General features: G+C 43.4%; 2 protein-coding genes across 5 annotated transcripts in view; both read right to left on the minus strand.

Moving 5' to 3' along the window:
- Positions 1-20,431, minus strand: part of LOC308168366 (clathrin heavy chain 1-like) — a 51,906-nt gene extending 31,475 nt beyond the window's left edge. For all 3 annotated transcript variants that reach the window (XM_080542929.1, XM_080542930.1, XM_080542928.1), the window contains exons 1-15: positions 20,304-20,431; positions 12,213-12,420; positions 10,873-11,141; positions 10,180-10,341; positions 9,914-10,027; positions 9,603-9,776; positions 5,430-5,627; positions 3,605-3,805; positions 3,204-3,356; positions 2,973-3,095; positions 2,323-2,460; positions 1,673-1,837; positions 889-1,069; positions 578-741; positions 316-441 (exon numbers count right to left, since the gene is read on the minus strand). In XM_080542929.1, coding sequence (XP_080399055.1) covers positions 316-441; positions 578-741; positions 889-1,069; positions 1,673-1,837; positions 2,323-2,460; positions 2,973-3,095; positions 3,204-3,356; positions 3,605-3,805; positions 5,430-5,627; positions 9,603-9,776; positions 9,914-10,027; positions 10,180-10,341; positions 10,873-11,141; positions 12,213-12,420; positions 20,304-20,345 — 2,418 coding nt within the window. In that variant the 5' untranslated portion in view covers positions 20,346-20,431. The remainder of the gene's footprint in view (positions 1-315; positions 442-577; positions 742-888; positions 1,070-1,672; positions 1,838-2,322; positions 2,461-2,972; positions 3,096-3,203; positions 3,357-3,604; positions 3,806-5,429; positions 5,628-9,602; positions 9,777-9,913; positions 10,028-10,179; positions 10,342-10,872; positions 11,142-12,212; positions 12,421-20,303) is intronic.
- Positions 20,432-21,306: 875 nt separating this feature from the next.
- Positions 21,307-26,650, minus strand: part of LOC308168210 (vasodilator-stimulated phosphoprotein-like) — a 48,001-nt gene continuing 42,657 nt past the window's right edge. Inside the window, exons 10-14 of one of the 2 annotated variants that reach the window (XM_080542713.1) lie at positions 26,447-26,489; positions 26,174-26,230; positions 25,477-25,546; positions 25,324-25,381; positions 21,307-23,487 (exon numbers count right to left, since the gene is read on the minus strand). In XM_080542713.1, coding sequence (XP_080398839.1) covers positions 23,450-23,487; positions 25,324-25,381; positions 25,477-25,546; positions 26,174-26,230; positions 26,447-26,489 — 266 coding nt within the window. In that variant the 3' untranslated portion in view covers positions 21,307-23,449. The remainder of the gene's footprint in view (positions 23,488-25,323; positions 25,382-25,476; positions 25,547-26,173; positions 26,231-26,446; positions 26,490-26,650) is intronic. The other variant, XM_080542714.1, reaches the window with a different exon arrangement.

Raw genomic sequence — 26,650 nt, forward strand, 5'->3', positions numbered from 1 at the left:
GTGTGTGTGTGTGTGTGTGTGTGTGTGTGTCTGTCAGTCACATGTAGGCTATATGTTCAGTGCTGTATGCGCGTTCCGCATGTTCTGCTGCAGCTGTAGGATATCTTGGTATTTGATCACCTTCTATATAAAATCACCTGTTCGGCTTTAATGACTTAACCACAACAATTTTTTATATATTTTTAAAAATGTTGCCACCCTCTAGTTTTTGTTGAAATTACGTCTTTGTTTTGAGTGCCAGTGCACGCTTCATGCGCGTACACGCGGAAAAAATTGCGACTGTTATGCAATTACCGTGCCAGCCCTTCTACGTACCTTTTGCACGTAGATCTCTATGTATTTCTGCAGGGTGTTGCGGTAGAGATACAGGACCAGATCATGGACAAAGTCAAAGCGATCACACACGATGATCAGGGGGAGCTGGTCAGTTAGCTTGGCTTCCTGTTAGGAACGAAATGGCTCAGATCAGCTTCTGATATAACAAAAACATTCAAACCTTCCTTGTAGAAAGTTGACGAGAGAGACACTTGAGTGTTCTGATCTGTGAAACCTCAGAAGCAGAATACACCTCCTTCACCTTGAGGAAGTTCTTGACGCGTTCTGGGTCGTAGCAGTTACTCTCTCTGCAGATCCTCTCCACCTCTTTGATCTGGCCCGTCTTACACGCTGCCTGGATGTACTTGAAGTGGACCTCCGGGTCCTGGCTGAAGTTCACAATGGAGCCCAGGAAGTAGAACAGACCTAAAACAAACAACAGACCAAAGAACTTAATCTCCACACAATTCCCTTCATCTCCACACAATTCCAGTCAAAACAGAGATCCGTATTATGGTTTTGGAGACAGGACAACTGATGTGGTCAGTGTAAACAGGTGGAAGGCCAGCTTACCCTCAAAGCTCTTGAAGGACTCAAAGAGCTCTGTGAGGGACTGTGTGGAGAGCTGCTCGTGGTACTTGGAGGCCACCTGGACGCAGATCTGCAGGTTCTGGCGGATGTTGGCAGACAGCATGGCCCGCAGACACTCCAGAGAGTCCTCCACTGACAGAGAGCCAAAGAAGTTCACCAGCCACTGCAGAGAAAGGTCATACAGATATACACATAGTCAGTGCACAGATGACCAGAGACGATACACACACGGTACTGGTTTTCAAACAGTACTTATACAACAGTTAGTTCCGACCAAGTAATTTGATTGGACAAGAGGCATTATATATACAGTATAACAGCACTGGGACTTTTAACTATATGCATCACTCCGAAATGACCGTTAATACAAAGTAGCTAGCCTGCAGATGTTTGTGTTCAGGTTACTAGGCAACAGTCCAGTTGCGGAATTTTTTTTTGTTGACGGAGACAAAATAAATGATTCAATACACAAACAAATCATAATCTGTTGTCTATATATAATAATAATAATTTGATATTCAGTATAACACACTCCCTCTCCTGTGATATTCAGTATAACACACTCCCTCTCCTGTGATATTCAGTATAACACACTCCCTCTCGTGTGATATTGCTTAAATAAACAGCTGACCGGTCCACGTGGAGTTGGGAGACAGCTCGATACAACACTCACTACAGTGAAATGATTTCAAATCACCCGTGACGAGCTGCGTTTCCCCCTTCCAAACAGATGCTGCTGTACACGGTGGTGTGTTGGGTACTGTACCTCAGGGTTGAGCAGGTGTGTGTGCACCACGGCGCGTTTGATGTCGTACAGGTCGGTGTAGTGCTCCAGCGCCCTCTGCAGGAGGCCGGCCTTCTCACACAGCTGGGCCACGTGGGGGCGGTCATAGTGGGTGAACATCTGGTTGCCCAGGATGGCGTCGGCAACCTGTGAAAGAACACACCCAACAACTCACATCATGACATGAGGTGGCGAGATGAGAATGTGTGTTTGTGTGGCAAAAATTCTGTTAAGATTACCCCCAAACTCAGCCAGGTGGGCCAGTCATCATTTCCCATGAAATGAAACCTGCAGTTGTGCAAACTTACCAGTGGATATACGTGCTTCTGAATGTGACATCAAATCAAAGTAACTAACCGTTAACATGCCTTTAAAAAAAAGTAGCAGTCCAATAGACTAGCCTAGCCAAACAATGGGAGGGCACAGTAGACATTGCACGTCTGAACCCAAACCCCGCCCCGAGTCCCAACAATCTCCCCAAGGTCACAGGTCAAGGTAGGACCTTGGGGCCATGGGATTTTTTTAATTTTTTTTGCCTTTCTCCGAGACGGAAAGAAATGGAGTCTGAGACTTTAGGCCTCAGTAGAAAAGCACCGTTAAAGCGAGTGTTTGGATGTGTGTGTGACTTGTACCTGAGGTGCGTGTACAAGGTTCATCTCCAGCAGGCGTGTCTGGAGGGGGCCCTCCATGGGCCTGTTGTTCTTTAGTGCGTCCAGCAGGAAGGAGGTACACTGCTGGATCAGGTTATACTCCATAAACACATCCACGATCTGCACAGGGAGAGAAAGACACATCAGCTACAGTCACAGTCTCCTACTGGATATATAATAGTGATCTGCAGAGGCAAACGTCACATAAAACATGACTGAGCGACCGTGACTGAATGACATTCAATGACTTACAATGGCGGGAGTTGGCAAATTTCTGATTTACCACAGCAAGTAATAGACATGTTTTTTTTTTAAAGATGACAAGAATATTTTGTTTAGAAGCTTTTCAACATCAGATATTAGCGGGTTGTTTGTCTGAGTTTTTTTTACTTTTGCTGTGATTAGCGATAGGTCCATTGGATATTAATTACACTCACTATTCACTGACTCCAGCACAACTATGTGGCATTTAGATTCAGGTAGTTACCGATTGTGCTGAATTTATTGAGGAAAGTACCAGAAACCGGTTACCAGTTTCTTACTAAATAACAGCTGAAAAAGGGGCTGTAAAATAAAATATTACCATAAAGCTTTTTTAAATTATAAATGTCAACGGCACTTTGCTCTCTGACCTGTGTGATGTCAGCCAGGGGCTCCTCATCCTGCACCAGCATCTGGGAGAACTGAAGACCCTGTTCTGGACTGATCCGCATCACATTCCTAAGCAGGAAGATCCAGTCTGGAGTGTAGCCCACCTACACAAGGAACAAGGGAAACAAAACCTCTTTCCAAACCGGATATCATCCTTTCCTCAGTACTCCACAGGAGCCAGAGTAGAGGATTCCTTCATGAACACCACAAACCTTTTTGGCATAGAGGACAATTTTCTGGAACTGTCCGGTCTCAGCAAAACACTGGATCACCTTGTTGGGGATGTTGGCTCTGAGGTAGACGCTGAGGGCCAGGGTGGGGTCCACAGACTTCACCAAGTCTCCCAGCTCCTCAGAACACTCCAGCTACACACAGGAAAACACATTGAGAAAATGCAAAAAAATCTTTCAAAATAAAAGTAGATTTAGGACCATAGACCAATAATCATGAGACTTTAAACCTCAAGATGTTTTTTTAATGTGATGTGTCTCTTTTCATGGACTTCTACATCAATACAATGATCTGAGCTTTCTGATCAACACCAAATACAACTCACCAACATGGGTGCTACACAGAATCAGGTTGACATCACAGTCATGGTTCCCATGGTTACCTTGTCCTCTTTCAGCCACTTCTCCAGCAGCTGCTTGCGGCCCTGCTGCAGGACGGGTCTGCAGAGCTCCAGGGACTCAAACTTGTTGAGCTGGCCCTGGTCCAGCAGGATGCCAAAGTACTGCAGCAGAGGGGAGGTCTGGCCCGGCTGGGCCGGCACGCTCTGGAACCGCCGGATGGTGTCTGGGGTACGGAGGATGCCCTACAGGGGGGCAGAGAGAGAGAGAGAGAGAGAATGGTGTCTGGTGTACGGAGGATGCCCTACAGGGGGGCAGAGAGAGAGAATGGTGTCTGGTGTACGGAGGATGCCCTACAGGGGGGCAGAGAGAGAGAGAGAGGGTGTCTGGGGTACGGAGGATGCCCTACAGGGGGGCAGAGAGAGAGAGAGAGGGTGTCTGGTGTACGGAGGATGCCCTACAGGGGGGCAGAGAGAGAGAATGGTGTCTGGTGTACGGAGGATGCCCTACAGGGGGGCAGAGAGAGAGAATGGTGTCTGGGGTACGGAGGATGCCCTACAGGGGGGCAGAGAGAGAGAATGGTGTCTGGTGTACGGAGGATGCCCTACAGGGGGGCAGAGAGAGAGAATGGTGTCTGGGGTACGGAGGATGCCCTACGGGGGGGCAGAGAGAGAGAGGGTGTCTGGGGTACGGAGGATGCCCTACAGGGGGGCAGAGAGAGAGAGAGAGGGTGTCTGGGGTACGGAGGATGCCCTACAGGGGGGCAGAGAGAGAGGGTGAATGGTGTCTGGGGTACGGAGGATGCCCTACAGGGGGGCAGAGAGAGAGGGTGAATGGTGTCTGGTGTACGGAGGATGCCCTACGGGGGGGCAGAGAGAGAGGGTGTGTCAGTCCAGCCAATGAGAACCCAGGATTTGCGCTGTTCGTTTCTCATTGTTAGAATGTGACATTGGTATACCGTAAATATCGTAAATCGTAATGTCGTAAAATCCTAAACTCTTAGGCTGGGTTGCACCAACCTGGTTTAAATTTTAAACCGGTTTAAATCAAGGCTTATCTACTAATCCTGTTGCACCAAACTTTAATCCTATCTTAAACCGAGTTTAATTTAATCCTGGTTTAAATCTAAGCCTCTGCTAATCCAGGTTTAAACCTGGTTTAAATCAAGTCTGTTGCACCAGTAATTTTAAACCTAGTTTAAACCTGGATTAGCAATTATATTTAAACCACCCCTGGAGGCGGTTTATGTTAGGTTTATTTCAGTTGTAATGACAATATGGCTGCATATCTTCGCTGGATGAGAATAAAGGAGAGTTTCTTGAGTTTCATACGTTATTAATCTGTGTAACTTAACGTTTGCTATTCTGTTGTTCAAAGAATAAAACTGGAACATGCATCACATGTTTGTCGTGTGAGAAATTAATCTGTAGCGCAATGCGCATATACGTATATCAATCAATCAAACTTTATTTATAAACGCTTTTATCCAGTGACTCTACCCCATCGTTTTAAACACACGCTTCCGTATGGCCGACCACACGACTCCAAATACGATATGGAAACGCCCTCACAGAGTTTTCATATCGTCGCCGTCTCAGCTGTCGAATTTGGCGGAGTCGTGTAGCCGTGAGGAGCAAACGATATCAAATCATCGCTGTTTCAGCCAAATCCGGCGCCGTGTAGCCTAGCCTAGCCTAGCATAGCCTAGCCCTACGTAGCCGAGCCCTACGCCATCCTCTTTTATACAATTCAAACCAAGCAAATGTATTTCTCAAAAATGTACTAGTAAACACTTGCACAATGTCGATTGGGCGAGTAATGGATGGCTTGGGCTAGTGATTGGGCTAGATGTTGGTGCATTGGCAGTACCTTGGGTGCGTTGGCAGCCACCTTGGCAGCCTCGGAGTAGTTCCCTGCTGCGAACAGAGTGTTGAACTTGCGGGCGAACAGCTCCTCAGCCCCCGCCAGGTTGTTGCGGACGGCCATGCGCAGGGCCAGGTCTGGGTTCTGTAGCACGTTGGTGATGTAGGGGATGATGTTCTCCTCTTCTACACACACTGACAACACCTAGGAGAAAAGCATTTGTACACATGAATACAAACACTGACGGGACTTGATATGAGAAAGAGCTAGGAGTGTAACGGTACACAAAAATCTTTTGGTACAGCAGGATAAAAATGATCCATAACATTGCTTTATAAAAATAAAAATAATTAATTAATTAAACAATGTTTACTGAACACACAATAGTCTTTCTTTCTGAAATAAAAACAGCCCGCCAATACTGCTGCAACCTACTAATAAAAAAGTATGACAAATGTACTGAAAAGTAAATCAAAATAAATATTCTCTAAAATAAATAAAATAAATATCCATTAAGGTGCAGCATTTAGAAAATTAACTGTATTTGAACTGTGCTGTACTTGTATAATAAAGTTACATTCACTGAAAAGTAAATAAAAATATATCTTCTCTCAAATAAATAACAAATATTATTTATTATTATATATTATATATATATAAAATAAAATAAAATATGGTAATTCATAGCACAAAGCTGTGGAGAGTGTAATGTGGGCATGTGCATCTAGAGAGGAACTGTTTCAGAGTGTTCCACAAAGGCCCAAAACCGCCTGGACAAAAAAAAAAAGTCCTAGGCTCACAAACTTTCTTGGACAGATGTTTTTTTTCTTTTCTTGGACCTGTGAATTTCACATTCGGATGATGCCGTCTCAAATGAGTGAGCAAGTTCGATACACAGCCAGCGGCACACCACAGTTGAACAATGCTGGCATATAGCTTTGGTCCGATCCACCTGTCTTTGACAATTGTCATTGTGGTTAACTGAGAAGCCGTTATTTTCCCAAACAGGAGACTTCAAGTTCAAGCTCTAGTTTATTTGCGTTCGCCATAACAACTGCTAAACTACTGGCCATCTCTCTGTGGCGTGTATGCGCATGCATAGGAATACGTGTACCGTTACACCCCTAGAAAGAGCAGGTTTTCATATTGTTCTACTCAAACCATACATATGTACGTAACAATTACTTCCAATGCAATGGTACAGCTTTTTTGTTCAGCTAATTTCTATGTTTGAGTTCACTTGTGTGCAAAAATACAGTTAAGACAATTCCATTACATGACGTTACATTCTGAGAAGTGGATTCATGAGGTTCCTGAAATCCCCAGACGCCTAACCCCAGGGAGCAGTGTTTGTGTGTGATACATCCGCTCGTATTGTTGAGGCAGACTCGGGGTGTGAGAGCCAAGGACACGAGGACGCCCGGCAGGCCCTCCCACTGTGTGTGTCACATGCTGCTCTCTGCTGGAGGGGCTACAGCAGCACGTTATTTACAAGAATGAATTCAGCTAAGGTCATCTGGTAACATGCTACATCACCGATGGACACTAACAGATACACACGCTAGAGTTTGACATTTCAGATGGAATGCTCAGAAATCCACATGTAGGCAGACACAAATACACTGAAGTCACAGGGAAATAAATACACGCTAGGATTGTCACGATGCCAAAATGAGACCAACGCCAGCTTGAGTATCACGATTTTGATTCTTAAACGATACCACAGTAACCAAAAAAACATCAGGCAAAGTAAAATAATATCCTATTAAATAATGAATCCATAATGTGATTTGATAGCTGACATTTAGTATACTATGATGAACAACAAATGAGTGAACACAAAATAATTCTCTCCATTTTTACATTACATTACATTAAATATTATACTAAATATAAGGTTATATACGGTAATCTGCCCATAATACAGACCCAGGTCTCATCTCAATGACATTAATATTTTAATGATGCCTATAGGAAAGATGCGTGGCTCATTTGACATGTTGCCTCCGTTTGACTGCATAGCCTTGGAACATCTTTTAAAAATAGGCTTTGTGATTTCGGTCGGCTAGCTGTCATCATTAGCTCTATAAGCAAAATAATGTGAGATTTATCTTCTGGCACCTTCTTATCAACAAGCTGGGGACAGCCAGCGTCATCACTTGCGGCTACCGTCCCTCTCTTTCCTCCTGTTCGTTGTGTTAGTGATTGTTTAGCGTTATCTTGGCCATTCACACTTACCCACTAAGAATGCCAGATCACACTGCCCCCTGCCCCCCGTGAGGATAGACAAATTACACAACCATATCATATTCCTCACAGCTCAAAAGTATTATATAAAAAATATAAATATATATAAACAAAAAACACTTTCAAATGTAAAAGTGAAAGCACTTTAGGCTTGACAGGTAGACCATATGCGCATATACGACACTCATGAAGCAAAAACCGAAATGACTCCACAACGCAGATTTGTAGCAATCCGGGGCTTCCTCAACTAAGGCTTTCACACCGGCAAAGAACCGTGCCGGTTCGCGTTTGCGTTCGGAAACCTCAGAACGTTGGCGCTGTCTGGCGAACGAGCCCGCGTTCATACAGTGTATCGTTCGCCAGACAGCGCCAACGTTCTGAGGTTTCCGAACGCGAACGCGAACCGGCACGGTTCTTTGCCGGTGTGAAAGCCCTAAACCTGTTGCCATGTTCTCAACTCCAGTCGCCATGAACAAACTTTTGAACAAGGTGCAACTGCGTTCCAGACAAACTCCACCTCCGACTTTCAATGAAACGCAGCATGAACCGAAAAACTGCCACGGTTCACTAGTGTATTGAACCGTGTACTGTGTATTGGTACTGTGTACCGTGTATTCACTAGTGTATTGAACCGTGTACTGTGTATTGGTACTGTGGTACTGTGTACCGTGTATTCACTAGTGTATTGAACCGTGTACTGTGTATTGGTACTGTGGTACTGTGTACCGTGTATTCACTAGTGTATTGAACCGTGTACTGTGTATTGGTACTGTGGTACTGTGTACCGTGTATTCACTAGTGTATTGAACCGTGGATGGCGAACCGTACGGTTCAATATAAAACCGAGAACCGTTGCACCCCTACTACACAGTCTTGTTTTCACAATGCCATATATAGGCCATTATATGGAGCTCTCAATCCAACACTTAAACACTGTACTGTATATCTGAATGCTGAGAAGAGGAGCTGGAGCAATAGACAATATGTAGCCCATAAACTTTCCACCCTTCTGCATATTTGATGGTTCTGTGTTTTGTACAGGAAACTCATAGACCAGCCCAACAGCTTCTAATTACTGAACATATTGAAACATCACATTTCCGAAGGTTCTCCTGTTGACATACTGAGACTCATACTTGTCCTTTCCTGTGGACACTAGAGACTCATACCTGTCCTTTCCTGTGGACACTAGAGACTCATACCTGTCCTTTCCTGTGGACACTAGAGACTCATACCTGTCCTTTCCTGTGGACACTAGAGACTCATACCTGTCCTTTCCTGTGGACACTAGAGACTCATACCTGTCCTTTCCTGTGGACACTAGAGACTCAGTGGTGGTGGTCTAGTGGAGGGGTAGTGGTGGTCTAGTGGATAGTGAGTTGGACTTGTGATCGGAAGGTTGTGAGTTCAAATCCCGCCTGAAACCACACCACTACTAGTGTGCCCTTGGGTAAGGCACTTAGCCCTCAGTTACTCCAAGGGGAATGTCCCTGTAATTCGTAACTGTAAGTCGCTTTGGATAAAAGCGTCTGCTAAATGGCAAAATTAAATTATTAAAATTACTCATACCTGTCCTTTCCTGTGGACACTAGAGACTCATACCTGTCCTTTCCTGTGGACACTAGAGACTCATACCTGTCCTTTCCTGTGGACACTAGAGACTCATACCTGTCCTTTCCTGTGGACACTAGAGACTCATACCTGTCCTTTCCTGTGGACACTAGAGACTCATACCTGTCCTTTCCTGTGGACACTAGAGACTCATACCTGTCCTTTCCTGTGGACACTAGAGACTCATACCTGTCCTTTCCTGTGGACACTAGAGACTCATACCTGTCCTTTCCTGTGGACACTAGAGACTCATACCTGTCCTTTCCTGTGGACACTAGAGACTCATACCTGTCCTTTCCTGTGGACACTAGAGACTCATACCTGTCCTTTCCTGTTGACGCCGATGATGCCAGCGGTGGGCTCATGGGGCGCTGTAACAAAGATGGTCTCCCCGCTGATCCTGTTCATGTAGATGCAGGTACCCGTCTCCAGGTCATACAGGTGGATGTAGCCATACTTAGTGATGAGAAAGACGACATCCTGCTTGGAGCTGATCTAGAGGACAGAGGACAGAGGACAGGGACAGAGCTTCATCACTACCTGTACGGTGACCAGTATTACTGTGAAGGGCCTGAATGTCTGCAGAAAACTGGTTTGGCTACTTGAATGTCTGATTGAGCTGATTCGAGTACCTGCATGGCTACAGGAAAGTCATTCTGAGCTTCGGGAGGGAAGAACACGTCCACGGCTTTCTTTGGAAACGGTTGATTTCCGGTCGGAGGGGTCCCCACTTCAATGATGTGCAACTAGAGGCGACACACAACGACACGTTCAATGGAAATATAACAAGAGAATTGTTTTCCCCATTCGTCAAATGACCTATTTTTTTTTTGCTGTGTTTCCCTATTCTACCTCACAGCCCTGCTACCTCACATCTCCATGCTGGGCTGAGTCATACCTTTCCTCCAGCCTGGCCTCGCACAGCGAAGCAGAAGAGGGTGGACTCCTCTGTGTTGCCCTCCATTTTGAACTGGGCGAACCCGGCCGCGTGGCCCTCGATGGGCTGGGACACCTTCCTGTCCACGGAGTACAGCTGCATGGCCCCCACCACACGGTTTTGCTGGAGACAGGAAATACTGTACTCAGATGATGCACTATCTGTTTACAATTGTACAGAAATGCAAGTAAACATCTCAAGATGATGTTCCAATTCTATTAATGCAGGGCTTTCCTGCAGTGAAAAGTCTTAGGCGGACCGTCTAAGATCAATTGATAGCGTGTAACTAGCGTGTAAGTTCTGAATGAATGGCGAGCGTACATGCTTTTCTATCATACCACTGATGACATATCAGGGTCTTGAAATGTTGTTCCATTTCATAGGGGAGGATTTCAACCACTGGGTAGGGGTAACAATAAGAAATGGGATTGGGCCTAGGTGTCTCTTTATCTTTCTACCATTATCTCTCTCCCTCCCCCTTTCTCTTGCTCACTCGCTTCCATGACATCTTATTTATTTATTATCATTTATTTATTATCATTGCAGGATACATTTTTGCACTTTGGCCCCCTCATTTATGGAATGACCCATATACAGTATAGACTATCGAGAGTTGACAGAATATAAAATCACTTTCTCCATCTTTTTCTCTACCTGTGCTGAAATTCCAATGAGGAGCAGCCATTTCTGTTTGGCGTCAGTGCGGTAGTTGATGATTTGACAGCCTGCAAGACTGGAGTGTCGGTCAAAGACTTTGACTGGCTGTGTGTCTCTCTCCATACTCCAATGGTAGACGGCGTTGTCTGTGACCAGCGCTACAGTGTTGAGGGAGATCCATTTCCAGAAAGTGACATCATCAGTCATGGTGTGGGCCTTCATCTTGCTCTTCATCTCAATGTTGAAAATCTGGAGTGTTTTTGCAGCTGAAATTCAGAGAGGCAGGTTTAGATAATCTTAGTCTAGCACTCCCTTATAACTAACTACTGACTACTACAAATTACCACACACAGACATCAGATTAAATGAAAATAGGGTAATACCAAATTCCACTAAATATTGGTTGTGATGGTTTGGTGCAAGTACCACCACATGACCATACAAGACAGTAGTTGCAATGCATGATCAACAACAGACAACCAATAATGTGATATGGCCTGCATTTAGTTTAGGCCATAAGACAGCTGAACTGATCACCCCAACCCCCCCCCCCATTTGTATTTTTGTTGACATAAGGAAATAGCGTTGATTCAACCAGGATTTTGTCATGAATTACAGGACTCATGACAAAATAGGTTGACGACGGATGTAGGTATTGGTTGTGTCTGAATGCAGATTAGGCCAAAATAAGACCAGAAAACAAAAAGATGTGATGGGTATAAGAAGTGGCCAGAAGCATTGGGATGCATTCACACCCATTCTATCTATCTGCAAAAGTGAGTATTTGAGCTTGGCTTTAGAACCTGCTATTCTCTACCTCTCTAGCCTATTCCTGTGAGCCTAACTCAACACTGAAAAACATAATACTGGTGATTTAAACAAATATGCAATGTAACATATACTGTGCAAACACGGTCCAAACAGGATTACAACCACAACTTGTGATATATAAAATTCAACTCACCATCTGCAAACATATAAGAAAGCAGTAAGAAAAGAAAAAAAGAGCAAAATCAAGCAAAAATAGACAAAGCATTCATGATAGTATGACAGTTTGACAAATATATTTGACTTATTGTTAATAAACTATTAAAATGTACACTTTATTTAGCAAATTACAAGTACTTAACTGGCTGGGTTTTACAAAACAACATAGAAATATAGGCCTGTTGAGGACATTAACAAGTGAAGCAGATTGTGATATGTCTAGACTGACAAATGCAAGAACTAAATCTATAATAAATGGCGTTTAGGTGCATTAAGTTGATACTGACAGTCTTGGTGAATCCTTTTCTGCAGAGGTCAGTTTGGTATTCATGCTGAGTTGGAGGCCTTACCTTTGAGGGCAATAACTTTGCTGGCTGGGTTCATGATGGCGCTGTCAGCGGAGATGGGCCTGCGGATGGGCGTGTTGGGGTCGGCCATGTCGATGATCACCACCTGCGCCTGCTCGCCCACCTTCTCTCGTATACAGATGAACTTATCAGACTCCATCGTCAGGGTGCTGAAACCAATGTTGGCCGGGTTGATTCCCAGGTTCTGGAGCTAGTTCAAAAGGATGGACGAATAACAACAGTACACAGTTGGAATCATAGATCCAGATACTAGTGAAGAAAAACAACAGTACACAGTTGGAATCATAGATCCAGATACTAGTGAAGAAAAATAAGTTAATGATGTCAGATAGCGAGCCTGAACCATTTACTTTAACCAATGGATACAGTATGCCTGTAACATTGCTTGCATGCTTTTGACTTTAATCTCGTTATGTAGCTAGCTATATTATATAAACATTTATAAAAGGTCGCTTTCAATGATAATGACTAGCTTATTGGTGTGCATATTAAGATAAACCAAGCTCAAATCAAGAGTGATGGATAGATAACTATCTAGCTTATTCAATTCAAACAGATGCATGTAGGCTGTCAAGTGATTTTTTCCCAATATCGTACTAAGTTAGATTAGCTAGTTAGTTAGTTAGCTAGCGCTGTGTTAGCATCCTCCTCTATCCAGTCCTAGTAATACTACGGTATTGACAGATGGAATCGGAGGCTATGTCCTTATCAACAAAAAAATTACTCCGCCAAGCAAGACACAGTTTATACACTCACCAGCCACTTCATTAGGAGTAGCAGGTTGGACCCACTTTTGCCTTCAGAACTGCCTGAATTCTTCTGGCATATATTCAACAAGGTGCTGGAAACATTCCTCAGAGATTTTGGTCCATATTGACATTATAGCATTACGCAGTGCCTGCAGATTTGTCACCTGCACGTCATCCATGATGCTAATCTCCCGTTCCACCACATCCCAAAGGTGCTCTAGTGGATTGAGATCTGGGGCCTCATTTACAAAGCTTTGCGTAGAACTGGTGTAAAATTGCGTACGTAGACAAGCAAGAACGTTCACTTCACGCACACTAACATTCGGATTTATAAACCGGTGCGCACGCAAGTCTCACGCTTGCTTCCTTTTATATATCACAATGAACTTTACATTTTGCGTACGTGAACGAGCGTCTTGTCCCACCCTTTTAATGCCCATAGTTGCCTATAAATGGTCAGTGGAACGCCCCCGACAAAACAACAACAACGAAAAACTCTGCCAGACCATAATATATACGTATATAATATCTATGTGCCAGACTGCATCGACAACGGAATCAGTTTAAACTTTATTTGTTGTACTGTTCACCTTATTATTTATGATAATACATTTCATAACATCCAAGTATTGTTTACTAATTACAGATCCAATTAAATATGATTCCCAATTGAACTGTACAACATATTTAGGGGTTGTTTTGCAAAAACAGATATCTCTGTTTGTATTATTATCCTAAATCATTGTTTGTTTGTTTTTTAGATAAGATTCAACCTTATTGTCATTGACAGAGTACAAGTACTAAGAACTCGTCATCTAACCAGTGCATTGTGCAAAAGCCATGAGTGGTAGGCTGTGGCGTTTAAACGATGCTCAATTGTTATTATCTAAGGGGCCCAAAAGTGTGCCAAGAAAATATCCCGCACACTAGGCTTGGGTGGTTTCCAATATTTGATACAGATAGACAGTCTCCAAATAATACTGTGATTTACGGTTAAACCGTGGTTTTGAGTATCATGACTGTACCATTATTATTTTCACACAATGACGAAAATGTGCCTAATCTAATAATAGATTAATAATAGAGTCTGGTGCTGGAGTAACGGTGTCGGGCTCGAGGAGCCAGACAGCTAGTCTGCCTGGCGATCTCCTCTGGGGCTGCCGGCCACGGGGTCGTGCGGCGGATCCTACGCAATAGGCAGGGGATAATTGGATGCTAGGTTGGGTGCAATTGGATACCAAATTGGGTGAAAAAGGGATGAAATCAGAAAAACAAATAAAAAAATAAAAAAAATATTTATAGCGCTTTTCTAGACACTCAAAGACGTCCATATCACCAGATAGCCAACAAATAGTGACCGATGGGAGATGCCAGTTTTCTCATTAAGTGAGATTTAAATAGCCTAATATTATTTTTTCTATTGGCTCATTGTAATTATTATCCATAGTAATGTAGCGTGTTTGCTCTGTCGTTTCAGGAGCATATAGGCTAAGCGGATTCAGCTTTTTTTTGCGCCGATTTTGTTGTCAATGTTTTTCATGAAATTAAACTGCATTTGCTTTGTTACTGTTCACATGTGTGGTGCAGTCACATTCACATAGCCTATAAGTAAACATTAAGTTTGAATGATTTACTGAGCTGGCGTAACTTTTTTCAAACCACACACCATGTCGGCTATTTCAGCACCACGCACCATGTCCACCTACTTCTCACTACTCTGTTACTGTCGCATAGTTGTAGCCAATAAAGGCCTATATGTAGGCTATATAGGCTATTATATATCATTTATATACCTAATACCAACATCAAAATAGATTGTATGCCTCTACAAATCATATTACACCAGGTAAAATCCGTCACAACTTGGAATAAATTGACGGAAATCCGTCGTAGCGACGGAGAACTTTAATCCCTGTGCCACCACTAGTGTGCCCTTGAGGCCCTTAGCCCTCAGTTACTCCAGGAGGAATGTCCCTGTAATTGTAAATCGCTTTGGATTAAAAGCGTCTGCTAAATGGCAAATTCTACCAGGCAACGTTTTTCCAATCTTCTATTGTCCAATTTCGGTGGGCCCGTGCAAATTGTAGCCTCAGTTTCCTGTTCTTATCTGACAGGAGTGGCACCCGGTGTGGTCTTCTGCTGCAGTAGCTCATCTGCTTCAAGGTTCGACATGCTGTGCGTTCAGACTAGATTCCCTTCTTTATCCCTTGGTTGTAACGAGTGGTTATTTGAGTCACAGTTGCCATTCTATCAGCTCCAACCAGTCTGGCCATTCTCCTCTGACCTCTGCCATCAACAAGGCATTTCACCCATTCTGATGCTTGGTTTGAACTTCAACAGATCATATTCACCATGTCTACTAGGGATGCTCCAATTTATCGGCCACCGATTTAAATCGGCCGATTTCACTCCAAATGACTCGATCGGTGATCGGCAAAAATGGCCGATCGCAAAAACCGATTTTTTTTTTTTTTTTTTTTTTTTTTTTCCTGGGGAAGACAGATAACTGAACAGAAAACATAGGAGGATGTAACAGTATGTAAACCATGAAGGCCACGTTTATGATGTCTTTTATACAGCCATATCACTGACTTGGGCTTCAGGCCCTAACTGGGTGATAGGCCAGACTTTTACTATGCCATAAAAATGGGTCTGCGTTTGCTTGGTGCCTAATGGATCAAAACTTTTGTCTAAAAAGCAAAAAATATGTAGGCTATCCAGTCAGTAGGCCTACAGTTATGTATTTTTAAAAAAATCGGTATCGGTATCGGTTGATCTTGAGGAAAAATATCGGTGATCGGTATCGGCCCCAAAAATCCAGATCGGAGCATCCCTAATGTCTACATGCCTAAATGCCTAAATGCATTGAGTTGCTGACACGTGATTGACTTAATAGATTTAGGAGCAGTTGAAAAGGTGTACCTAATGAAGTGGCCGGTGAGTGTAGTTCTTTCACTGACTGATGATGATGGATGATGGTAAAGACTTAGGCCCGATCCCAATTCACCCCTAGCCCTTCGTTTTCACCCCTATGGCTCGATTTGCGCGTTCACGTTTAGGGCGAGGGCTGTCTCAATTCATATTTCATCGAGGGCTAGGGGTAAGGGGGAGGGCTAACTATCCCTTCGTTTCGAGGGATTTCAGGACCACACTAGCTTCGAAGGGCTAACGGTACGCTACCCCTTGATACCAGGATGCATTGCGAATCATCTACAGAAATCTTATGTCGCTCTATTCAATGCGGAAATGTCATTTTACTTTCTCTGTAATTACTTATTAATAAAGATTTGAAAAATTATGATAACCATCGTATTGTCTTAGTTTAATGTCATTACAATGCATTATAGACCTTTTATTTATAACAAGCTTAACCCAAAAATCGCTTTTATGTCGGTGCTGTGTCTAACGTTACAGTAACGCAACGCTGCATGACAGTCGAGCATTTCAGAGATGTACAATCATAAATCAATTATTACCTGTGGCGTTTGACAGTGGATGATGGTACACATATGTAAAGTTATCTATCAAACGTTCGGCTGACTTGTACATGATGCGCATTTTGACCTATTTCCACCCGCAATCTAATCCGAGCAGTTGTTATTAGGTAATATTATTAATGGGTTGTATCATTCATTTCAATGCATTATAGACCTTTTCTTTATAACAAGCACAACAACAACAAAACGTTATTATGCCGATGTGCTGTGTGTCTAACGTTACAAGCTGATTTGTGCATGACAGCCGCGCATTGACAAATGTCCATGTCTGATGTCTAATGTCTGATGTACTAATGTCATTTCAATGCATTATAGACCTTTTCTTTATAACAAGCACAACAACAACAAAACGTTATCATGCCGATGTGCTGTGTGCTGTGTGTCTAACGTTACAAGCTGATTTGTGCATGACAGCCGCGCATTGACATATTTCCATGTCTAATGGCATATGACACGCGAAATGTAACTACAGTTAAGGATACGCGTAAAGGATGATGATCTATCACCGTTCGACTCTACTGAGAAATGTTTCCGCTTATTTGTCATTTCTCCTTCACGGGCAAATGTGGCCGCGTCCCCAAGAGATCCTCTTTCTACGTTTTTGACCACCACTATGATGGATTAATTTTTGGATTCTAGACGACGAATTGTTCTGAGAAAGGCGCTTGGTAACGTGATTTTTGGACAACGCTTTATGACTACTGATGGACTCGTGTGTATGTGGTGGCTGAGGATTGAGTCACGGGTATCTTTGGAGGAACATTGTGCGCTGACAGATGGTTAATACTCTGTGTTTTGGTTGGAGTCATTCATTGTCATTATTGCGATGTCCACAAAAAAGACATCGCTGACGGAAGAGACTAAAAAAGGAACGTCTAAACACTACAGTGTGTTGATAACAAACGAAAAAAGATCCTTATAGCACACGCAACAGAAATAAACACAGCTGAAGGCATTGCGAGATGTGAGAATTCGCCGGCAACACAACGCGTCACCCGTACCGCGTCTAAACCACTGTTGATGACGTAGGCGCCGTGAAGGGCTGTCCCAATTCAAAGGGCTGAGATTTGAAGGGGTAGGGCTTGTGACGTATTCGAAGGCAAGGCCTTCGAATCGAGTGACACTCGAAAACGAGCCGTAGGGGTAGAAAAGGGAATTGGGATCGGGCCTTAATGTTAGCTCGCTAACTCAGCTCGCTTTGTAATACCCCTCGAGTAGCAGAAAAGTACGTTTATTTAATTGTTTTGTGATCAACTTTGTATTATTCTTTTTAAAATCATTCTTATTTTTTTATTTATTTAGTGGAAGGCACATTTGGCAAGCTTTATACCCGCCACAGACGACAATCACAAGAGGAACAATCAGAGTGAGTGAATGAAGGACTTTATTACAAACTGTGGTCATCTGATTGAGATACATGATGAGTATCCGACTGTCTGTCCATAGTGGATGTATGGAGGAGGACTGTCTGTCCATAGTGGATGTATGGAGGAGGACTGTCTGTCTGTCCATAGTGGATGTATGGAGGAGGACTGTCTGTCTGTCCATAGTGGATGTATGGAGGAGGACTGTCTGTCTGTCCATAGTGGATGTATGGAGGAGGACTGTCTGTCTGTACATAGTGGATGAATGGAGGAGGACTGTCTGTCTGTCCATAGTGGATGTATGGAGGAGGACTGTCTGTCCATAGTGGATGTATGGAGGAGGTCTGTCTGTCCATAGTGGATGTATGGAGGAGGTCTGTCTGTCCATAGTGGATGTATGGAGGAGATCTGTCTGTCTGTCCATAGTGGATGTATGGAGGAGGACTGTCTGTCTGTCCATAGTGGATGTATGGAGGAGGTCTGTCTGTCCATAGTGGATGTATGGAGGATGACTGTCTGTCTGTCCATAGTGGATGTATGGAGGAGGACTGTCTGTCCATAGTGGATGTATGGAGGAGGACTGTCTGTCTGTCCATAGTGGATGTATGGAGGAGGACTGTCTGTCCATAGTGGATGTATGGAGAAGGACTGTCTGTCTGTCCATAGTGGATGTATGGAGGAGGACTGTCTGTCTGTCCATAGTGGATGTATGGAGGAGGACTGTCTGTCCATAGTGGATGTATGGAGGAGGACTGTCTGTCTGTCCATAGTGGATGTATGGAGGAGGACTGTCTGTCCATAGTGGATGTATGGAGAAGGACTGTCTGTCTGTCCATAGTGGATGTATGGAGGAGGACTGTCTGTCTGTCCATAGTGGATGTATGGAGGAGGACTGTCTGTCTGTCCATAGTGGATGTATGGAGGAGGACTGTCTGTCTGTACATAGTGGATGAATGGAGGAGGACTGTCTGTCTGTCCATAGTGGATGTATGGAGGAGGACTGTCTGTCCATAGTGGATGTATGGAGGAGGTCTGTCTGTCCATAGTGGATGTATGGAGGAGGTCTGTCTGTCCATAGTGGATGTATGGAGGAGATCTGTCTGTCTGTCCATAGTGGATGTATGGAGGAGGACTGTCTGTCTGTCCATAGTGGATGTATGGAGGAGGTCTGTCTGTCCATAGTGGATGTATGGAGGATGACTGTCTGTCTGTCCATAGTGGATGTATGGAGGAGGACTGTCTGTCCATAGTGGATGTATGGAGAAGGACTGTCTGTCTGTCCATAGTGGACGTATGGAGGAGGACTGTCTGTCTATCCATAGTGGATGTATGGAGGAGGACTGTCTGTCCATAGTGGATGTATGGAGGAGGACTGTCTGTCTGTCCATAGTGGACGTATGGAGGAGGACTGTCTGTCTGTCCATAGTGGATGTATGGAGGAGGACTGTCTGTCTGTCCGTAGTGGATGTATGGAGGAGGACTGTCTGTCTGTCCATAGTGGATGTATGGAGGAGGACTGTCTGTCTGTCCATAGTGGATGTATGGAGGAGGACTGTCTGTCCATAGTGGATGTATGGAGGAGGACTGTCTGTCTGTCCATAGTGGATGTATGGAGGACTGTCTGTCTGTCCATAGTGGATGTATGGAGGAGGACTGTCTGTCCATAGTGGATGTATGGAGGAGGACTGTCTGTCTGTCCATAGTGGATGTATGGAGGAGGACTGTCTGTCTGTCCATAGTGGATGTGTGGAGGAGGACTGTCTGTCTGTCCATAGTGGATGTATGGAGGAGGACTGTCTGTCTGTCCATAGTGGATGTATGGAGGAGGTCTGTCTGTCTGTCCATAGTGGATGTATGGAGGAGGACTGTCTGTCTGTCCATAGTGGATGTGTGGAGGAGGACGCTCTCCGGCTCGTGTGTCAACATGCCCTGTTTCATACACATTAGTTCATCTATAAAGTATCCTTATGTTGAACATGTCAGTCAGTGCTTAGCTAAAATGGGTAATTGATACAATAATCGGCTAGCTGTATCAAACATGGCCATTTGACACAGCACTAGCCAGCTAGCTAGCTGTCATCTCATGTACTATAGCAGCTAGCTAGCCATCATCTCATGTACTATAGCAGCTAGCTAGCCATCATCTCATGTACTATAGCAGCTAGCTAGCCATCATCTCATGTACTATAGCAGCTAGCTAGCTGTCATCTCATGTACTATAGCAGCTAGCTAGCTGTCATCTCATGTACTATAGCAGCTAGCTAGCTGTCATCTCGTATGCTAACGGGGGGGGGGGAGGTCATCCATCTGGCCCAGGGTGTTGGGGGGTTGCTGGCTTGTAAGCTAGGCACATCACGCCGTGTAGGGCTACTGACAGACTGTGTGGGTAAATTGGCTAGGTTAAACAGCTAACCTCGCTCCTGACAGCCGCTGTGACCGTGTAGATGTTATTAGCTGACGTACCTGCAGGTGCTCCTGGAAGCGGATGGGCAGGATCTGGGCCATGGTGGTGGTCTCCCTCTGGCTGCTCCGGGGGTCTGAGAGGCTAGCTAAAGCAGCTAGCTGGCTAATGGCAGCCTCCTAGCAACGACCTCGTCACTGAGCGGTCCTCGGTGGGCGTCAGTCAGAAGTGAACATACAGTCCCGATACATGTGAATATGATATGTTTTATATGTTTTAGCTGTGGTGCCACAAGGGAATGTCGAATGTGTCCAAAGTGTCCCAGCCGGGTGTGAGCGGGCTCTCTCCACTGCCTCAACGCGACGGACGGCGGCGGGTCTCAGGCTGTGTTCGAAATGGCATACTGCATACTAGCATACTCAATGAGTATATACTGCATACTAGCGTACTCAATTAGTATATACTGCATACTAGCATACTCAATTAGTATATACTGCATACTAGCATACTCAATTAGTATATACTGCATACTAGCATACTCAATTAGTATATACTGCATACTAGCATACTCAATTAGTATATACTGCATACTGCCTACTAAATTCATAATAAGTATGCCAATACCAGCCGACCGAAAATCTAGTTACATACATGTCTTGCATACTCAAATTTCACATACTCTACAGTGTGAACGCACTGCATACTCAAAACCTACGTCATATCTAGTATGAGTAGTATGCTAGTACGCCATTCCGAACACAGCCTCAGTCAGATGGATCAGCCTGTCTCAGACCGGAAGCAGCCAGGCACCTCTCTCTCTCTGGAAGGACATCCCACTCAAACACACTAAACCAACATGCCACCTGCCATTTGACTTTTGCTATTGATAGGGAACACTTTAAAAAAAAAAAAAGGCTTTATTGGTTATATTTATACTTTATTGGCTATATTCGGATTATATTCAGTAGCTATTTTTGCCACGTCATTCGCCCTGGGACGTCAGTTCCGGCCCGTTCAACACAGCAGAGATGCAGCGAGCTGTCTTTAGACCAAGTACTGATATGAGATAGATACATCCACATTTACTGATATGAGATAGATAGATCCACATTTACTGATATGAGATAGATCGATCCACATTTTGGACGGTCGCATATTTTGACAGCTCTTCTTTACACTTGAATTCTTATAAATACATTTCTGTTTGTTTCAATAACATGTCTTTTTCAATTTACCCCCAATCCACCTGCCATTTATGACACTTTCAAGGTCAACAGTCTACCAAGATGCTTCAAACCATTCGGGAAACATTGGTTATGATGCCATGTCCAGTCCACACAGAACCAATCGAATGAAGCAATGTTTTGTACAATCCCTTTTAAAGATGTTAATCTCAGTCGGACTTCAATGTAATTCAGATAAATGGTGCATGTTGTTTTTATGTGAAAATAAACAACAAATTCCCTGAGGATGTCAAGTTTAATATAAAAAAATATAAAATAGTATAATTGCATTCTCTTGGTTCACCCTTGATTTTAATAAATGTATTTCGTTTTCTCAATGCATAGGTCTACACAGAATGGATTTGTTGTAAATCGCTTTGGATGTCTGGTAAATGCCCAAAATATGAATGTAACAATACCCTACCATTGAATGCCTACAGGTAGATGGTATGCTATTATAAAAATGTAGGCCTATAATGAGAGGTTGGAAGGCATTGTGATTCAATTGAAAGACCAATAAAAAGGAAGACTCAAGACGCAGATGCATTACAAGAAGCAGCTGTATTCGACTATAAAGGCATCTCTACTCCAGTGTCTCTACGCTGTTTTCTTTATATTTCAGTGTAAAAAGCCTATACTCTATTAGAAAAAAAAGAAACAAAAAGATAACAGTAAACCCAAAATAACATCTATTAAAAAGAAAACAATCATAAAAAAAAAAAAATCCCCCTTCACCAGTCATTCTCAATTAAAAAAAAGAAATAGCATTTAATTTTTTTGCTAACAATTTTCCCAACAAATATATATATTTTTTTCCCCCTGATATATATTTATATATCGATTCTCAAGGCAGTTGGTCACGGGCAATTAATTGACCTAGTCATGGCCATTTTTTTTCATATTTCAATGTTATTAGAAAACAGACCTAAAATAGAAGAAAAAATACATGAGATGCACAGTTTAGAACCACTGCACAGGCCAACTATTAGTGTCTCATTCTGAGCGGGAGGAAAAGAGTGTGTGTCGATTGAATCGCACACAAGACACACTTCCTCTGGGCCAAGTGCAATGCAGAGAGAATTGTGATTCCCTATGTGGCTATGTTAAACCACAGCCCTCTTCTCTCTCTCAGCACTCTAGTCGTCTGTCCCATTCCCTTGTCAACGTCTCCTCTAACGCTCTGCATTGATGTTTGTGTTATGTCTCTTTTTTGGCCAATGACAATGGGAGCTGTGTAACCCTTACTATGAGGCAGTGGGGGCAGAATAAGATTGCTACTTTACCCCCAGACCTGTGGGGGCAGTGTGTTCTATGGGTGAAAGCTATCCACCCTGGAGTCCATCAGATCGTGTCCTCTCATCTTCAAATGTTCTCAAGGTGAACAAAGACACTGTGTTTGTTTTTAAGGGTTGTCAAAAAGATTCTATGAAGGCAGTATTTGAGGTTGAAGCTAGTGGTGCCAGGCAGGATAGGAGAGATGATTATTACAAAGCCACACATGCCAGCACTCATATTACAGTAACTTGTATGAATGACATGATCTTCCCTGAATACTGAAGTCCCCAGAATAAGAACTGGTATGTCTGACAAAGGGAAGGAGTAAATGGAGAATTTACATAGGGAGAGATACATCTGTACATGACAGGGAGTAACAGTTCAGCAGCTCTGCAGTAGTTCTCGTGAAATGAAGAAGGATTTGGACAGAAGAGGGGATGAGAGTGTGAGCCAGAGGAGAGGTGGTATCATCACAAGTAGGGTCCTGGCTTTGGATGTGAATGGGTTCCCTGGATAAACAAGTAGGTGTGTGTGAGTATGTATGCATGTGTATATGAGACAGCATGTGTGTGTGCGAGAAAGAGAAATCCCTGGGCTAGTCAGGATGAGGTGATGGCGGATAGTCCCACACCATATCATCAACGGTCCACACAGGGCCAGAAGCTCCTCCATCCCATCCCTCCATCCCTCCCAGCAATCGTTTAGCAGAACTATGTGGAGCCCCGCTTTTGCAGCTCCTGAATAAAAGCTGTGAAGAGGGAAAAGAAACAAAACTATACAACCGTTGTCTAATTTCAGCTTAAAGTGGAATTTTACTCAACATGTATTTTAAGTTTATTTATATCAGCCCACCATTGAAACGGTCAAATATAATAACTTTGTGCATAAAAAACCTCAGCTATCCAAGTTATCAAGATTCTTTAAAGAAAAAAAACCCGGTAAAAACAAAACAAAAAACGATAAAAAATAACTCTGTATTTAGGAGTCCTCAAGATGTGTCCTAATTCCTAATTCATTATGAGTAGGCTATGAGTTGCTGATAAAATGCTGCACGCACAGTGCATGTGTTACGGTACATGTGGGAAAACTAGGGTTAGGGTTAGGTGCTAGGGTTAGGGTTAGGGGGAGGGTTAGGGTTACGGTTAGGGTTAGGGTTAGACATGCCAGCATGTACCAAGTCGACGTAGCACCTAACCCTAACCCTAGTTTTCCCACATGTACCGTAACACATGCATATACAGTACGGTATATCTCAAAAGTGAGTACACCCTTTAGATTTTTGCAAATATTCTGTTATATCCTTTCAGGGGATAACACTATCCTACTGAAACTTTGATATAACTAAAAGTAGTCAGTGTGCTGCTTGAATAACAGTATAGATTTATTGTCCTTTGAAAATTACTCAGTACACAGCTGTTAATGTCTAAACAGCTGGCAACAAAAGTGAGTACACCCCATAGTGAACATGTCCTAATTGTGCCCAATGATGTTGTTTTCCCGCCCTGGTGTCATGTGACTCGTTAGTGTTACAAGGATTCAGGTGTAAATGATAAGCAGGGCTGTTAAATTTGGTGTTTTGGGCACAATCTCTCTGAATGCTGGACAACATGGCACCTCATGGCAAGGAACTCTCTGAGCGGCTGAAAAAAAGGATTATTGCGCTTCACAAAGATGGCCTTGGCTATAAGAAGATTGCCAACACCCTGAAAATGAGTTGCAGCACAGTGGCTAAGATCATACAGCGGTTTTCCAGGACAGGTTCCACTCGGAACAGGCCTCGCCAGGGTCGACCAAATAAGTTGAGTCCACGTGCTCAGCGTCATATCCAGAGGTTGGTTTCCAAAAATAGACGTGCGAGTGCTTCCAGCATTGCTGCAGAGGTTGCAGAAGTGCGATGTCAGCCTGTCAGTGCCCAGACCTTACACCGCACACTGCATCAAATCGGTTTGTATGGCCGCTTTTATCCAAAGCGACTTACAATTACGAATTACAGGGACATTCCCCCTGGAGTAACTGAGGGCTAAGTGCCTTACTCAAGGGCACACTAGTAGTGGTGTGGTTTCAGGCGGGATTTGAACTCACAACCTTCCGATCACAAGTCCATCTCACTACCACTAGACCACCACTACCCGCTACTACTTGTGTTTTTATTTTTAATTTAGAGTGTTTGGAGCAAACCCAATACATGGATGCAAACTAAGGATTCAATCATCTCATCATCAAAATGTCCTTTGCAGCTCGAAATATGTAAATAAGAAATGTAATCATGTAATCATCAAGCAAAAATCATAAAAGTTGGTTCTATTCCTTGCTTGAGAGTGTGTGTAAGTGTGTTGATAACACACTCCCACTGCCTACAGTACTAGAGAACTACAGTTGTTTTAGTCATAACTGTCTTTTAGCACAATTCCTATGAGTCATTCTGAAACTGAAATAATTATATTTGGGGACCATTTCAATGATGGGCAAAATTATATATTTTAGTAAATTACTTCAATCTTTTCATTTGAAACATCATTTTGTTCAAATCATGTATATATATATATATGTATATGTATATACATATAAATCTGCATGGTCTCACCTCCAATGATCTCCTCCTTGACTTTTTGTAACTCCTTCCGCACCTCCTCCAGAATATCCTGCAGAAAGGCCACATTCCAAACAAACAGTTCTATCATTTTCATTCTTATATTGATTTGGACTAGAAGTGGTGTCGTAAGAAAAGAAGACATACTTGCTTAATTCTCTCCATATCGGACTCTTCTCCAGCTCCTGCATCACTACTACCACCCCCATGCTTCATCCTGAATGAATTGAGAGGGGGGGGTGAGGGAGAGAGAGGGAGAGAGAGAGAGAGAGAGACAGAGAGAGAGAGAGAGAGAGAGAGAGAGAGAGAGAGAGAGAGAGAGAGAGAGAGAGAGAGAGAGAGAGAGAGACATTTAAATAACTGCATGCTAAAATCTTGCAGCCAGGAGCAGCCTTTTGCCAGAGCCAGGCAAGTCCATCACCATGACAACCCCTGCTGACAATCAAACTCATCACCATAGCGCCTCATGGAGCAACATACACACACACCCGGACAACCCTATTCTTGTTTTAGTTAGATTGACACCACCAAATGCCCAGAAATGTCACAGAAATAAAACACAAATCATTTTAGCATAAATGCAATTGATCCAACACAAAAACATTTATTACCAGAATGATTTCATGTAACAATCACACAGGAATGCGCAAAGCTCTGATCCCTGATGAACTATGCCATAATATTCATTCTATTTTGTCATTCCACTAGATGGCGCTATCAACAGTGACGTGCAATGCCCCAGCACACCTCTCAGAAGCCGTGTCACAGTTGACCAAATGATAGAGGGAGATGAGAGAGAGAGCAACAGCCCTGTCTCTTCATTGGGGAGATAGGGGCATTGTACCTGGAACCCTGGGGCAAGGAAGTGGTGGAGTCCATGCTCTTGGGGATGGAGTTATTCCTGTTTGTGAGACACACACACTCTGCTCTTAGAACAGAAATCAATCAAATCTCACACACCCTTTTTTTACTTGGGGACTGAAACACGCAATGGGACAAACATAAGTTGCTCTTAAGAACTGACAGGCAACTCTTCTTCACACACAGACACAAACACACACAGACACACACACACACACACACACACACACACACACGCACAAAGCTGAATTCTTACCTGGGCATAGTGGCTGACTTTTCCCAAGGTTTCCTAAGTGTGTCTAAGAAACAGAGGAAGGCCCATTTGAAAAATAAAAACAGGAAATTACAATAATAGCAATAACTATAAAAACGGATTACACACACACACACACACACACACATACACACACACACACACACACACACATACACACATACACACATACACACATACACACAC

The sequence above is a fragment of the Nansenia antarctica genome (genome assembly GCF_963989245.1).
Source record: "Nansenia antarctica genome assembly, chromosome: 12".
In the NCBI taxonomy this organism is placed as follows: domain Eukaryota; kingdom Metazoa; phylum Chordata; class Actinopteri; order Argentiniformes; family Microstomatidae; genus Nansenia; species Nansenia antarctica.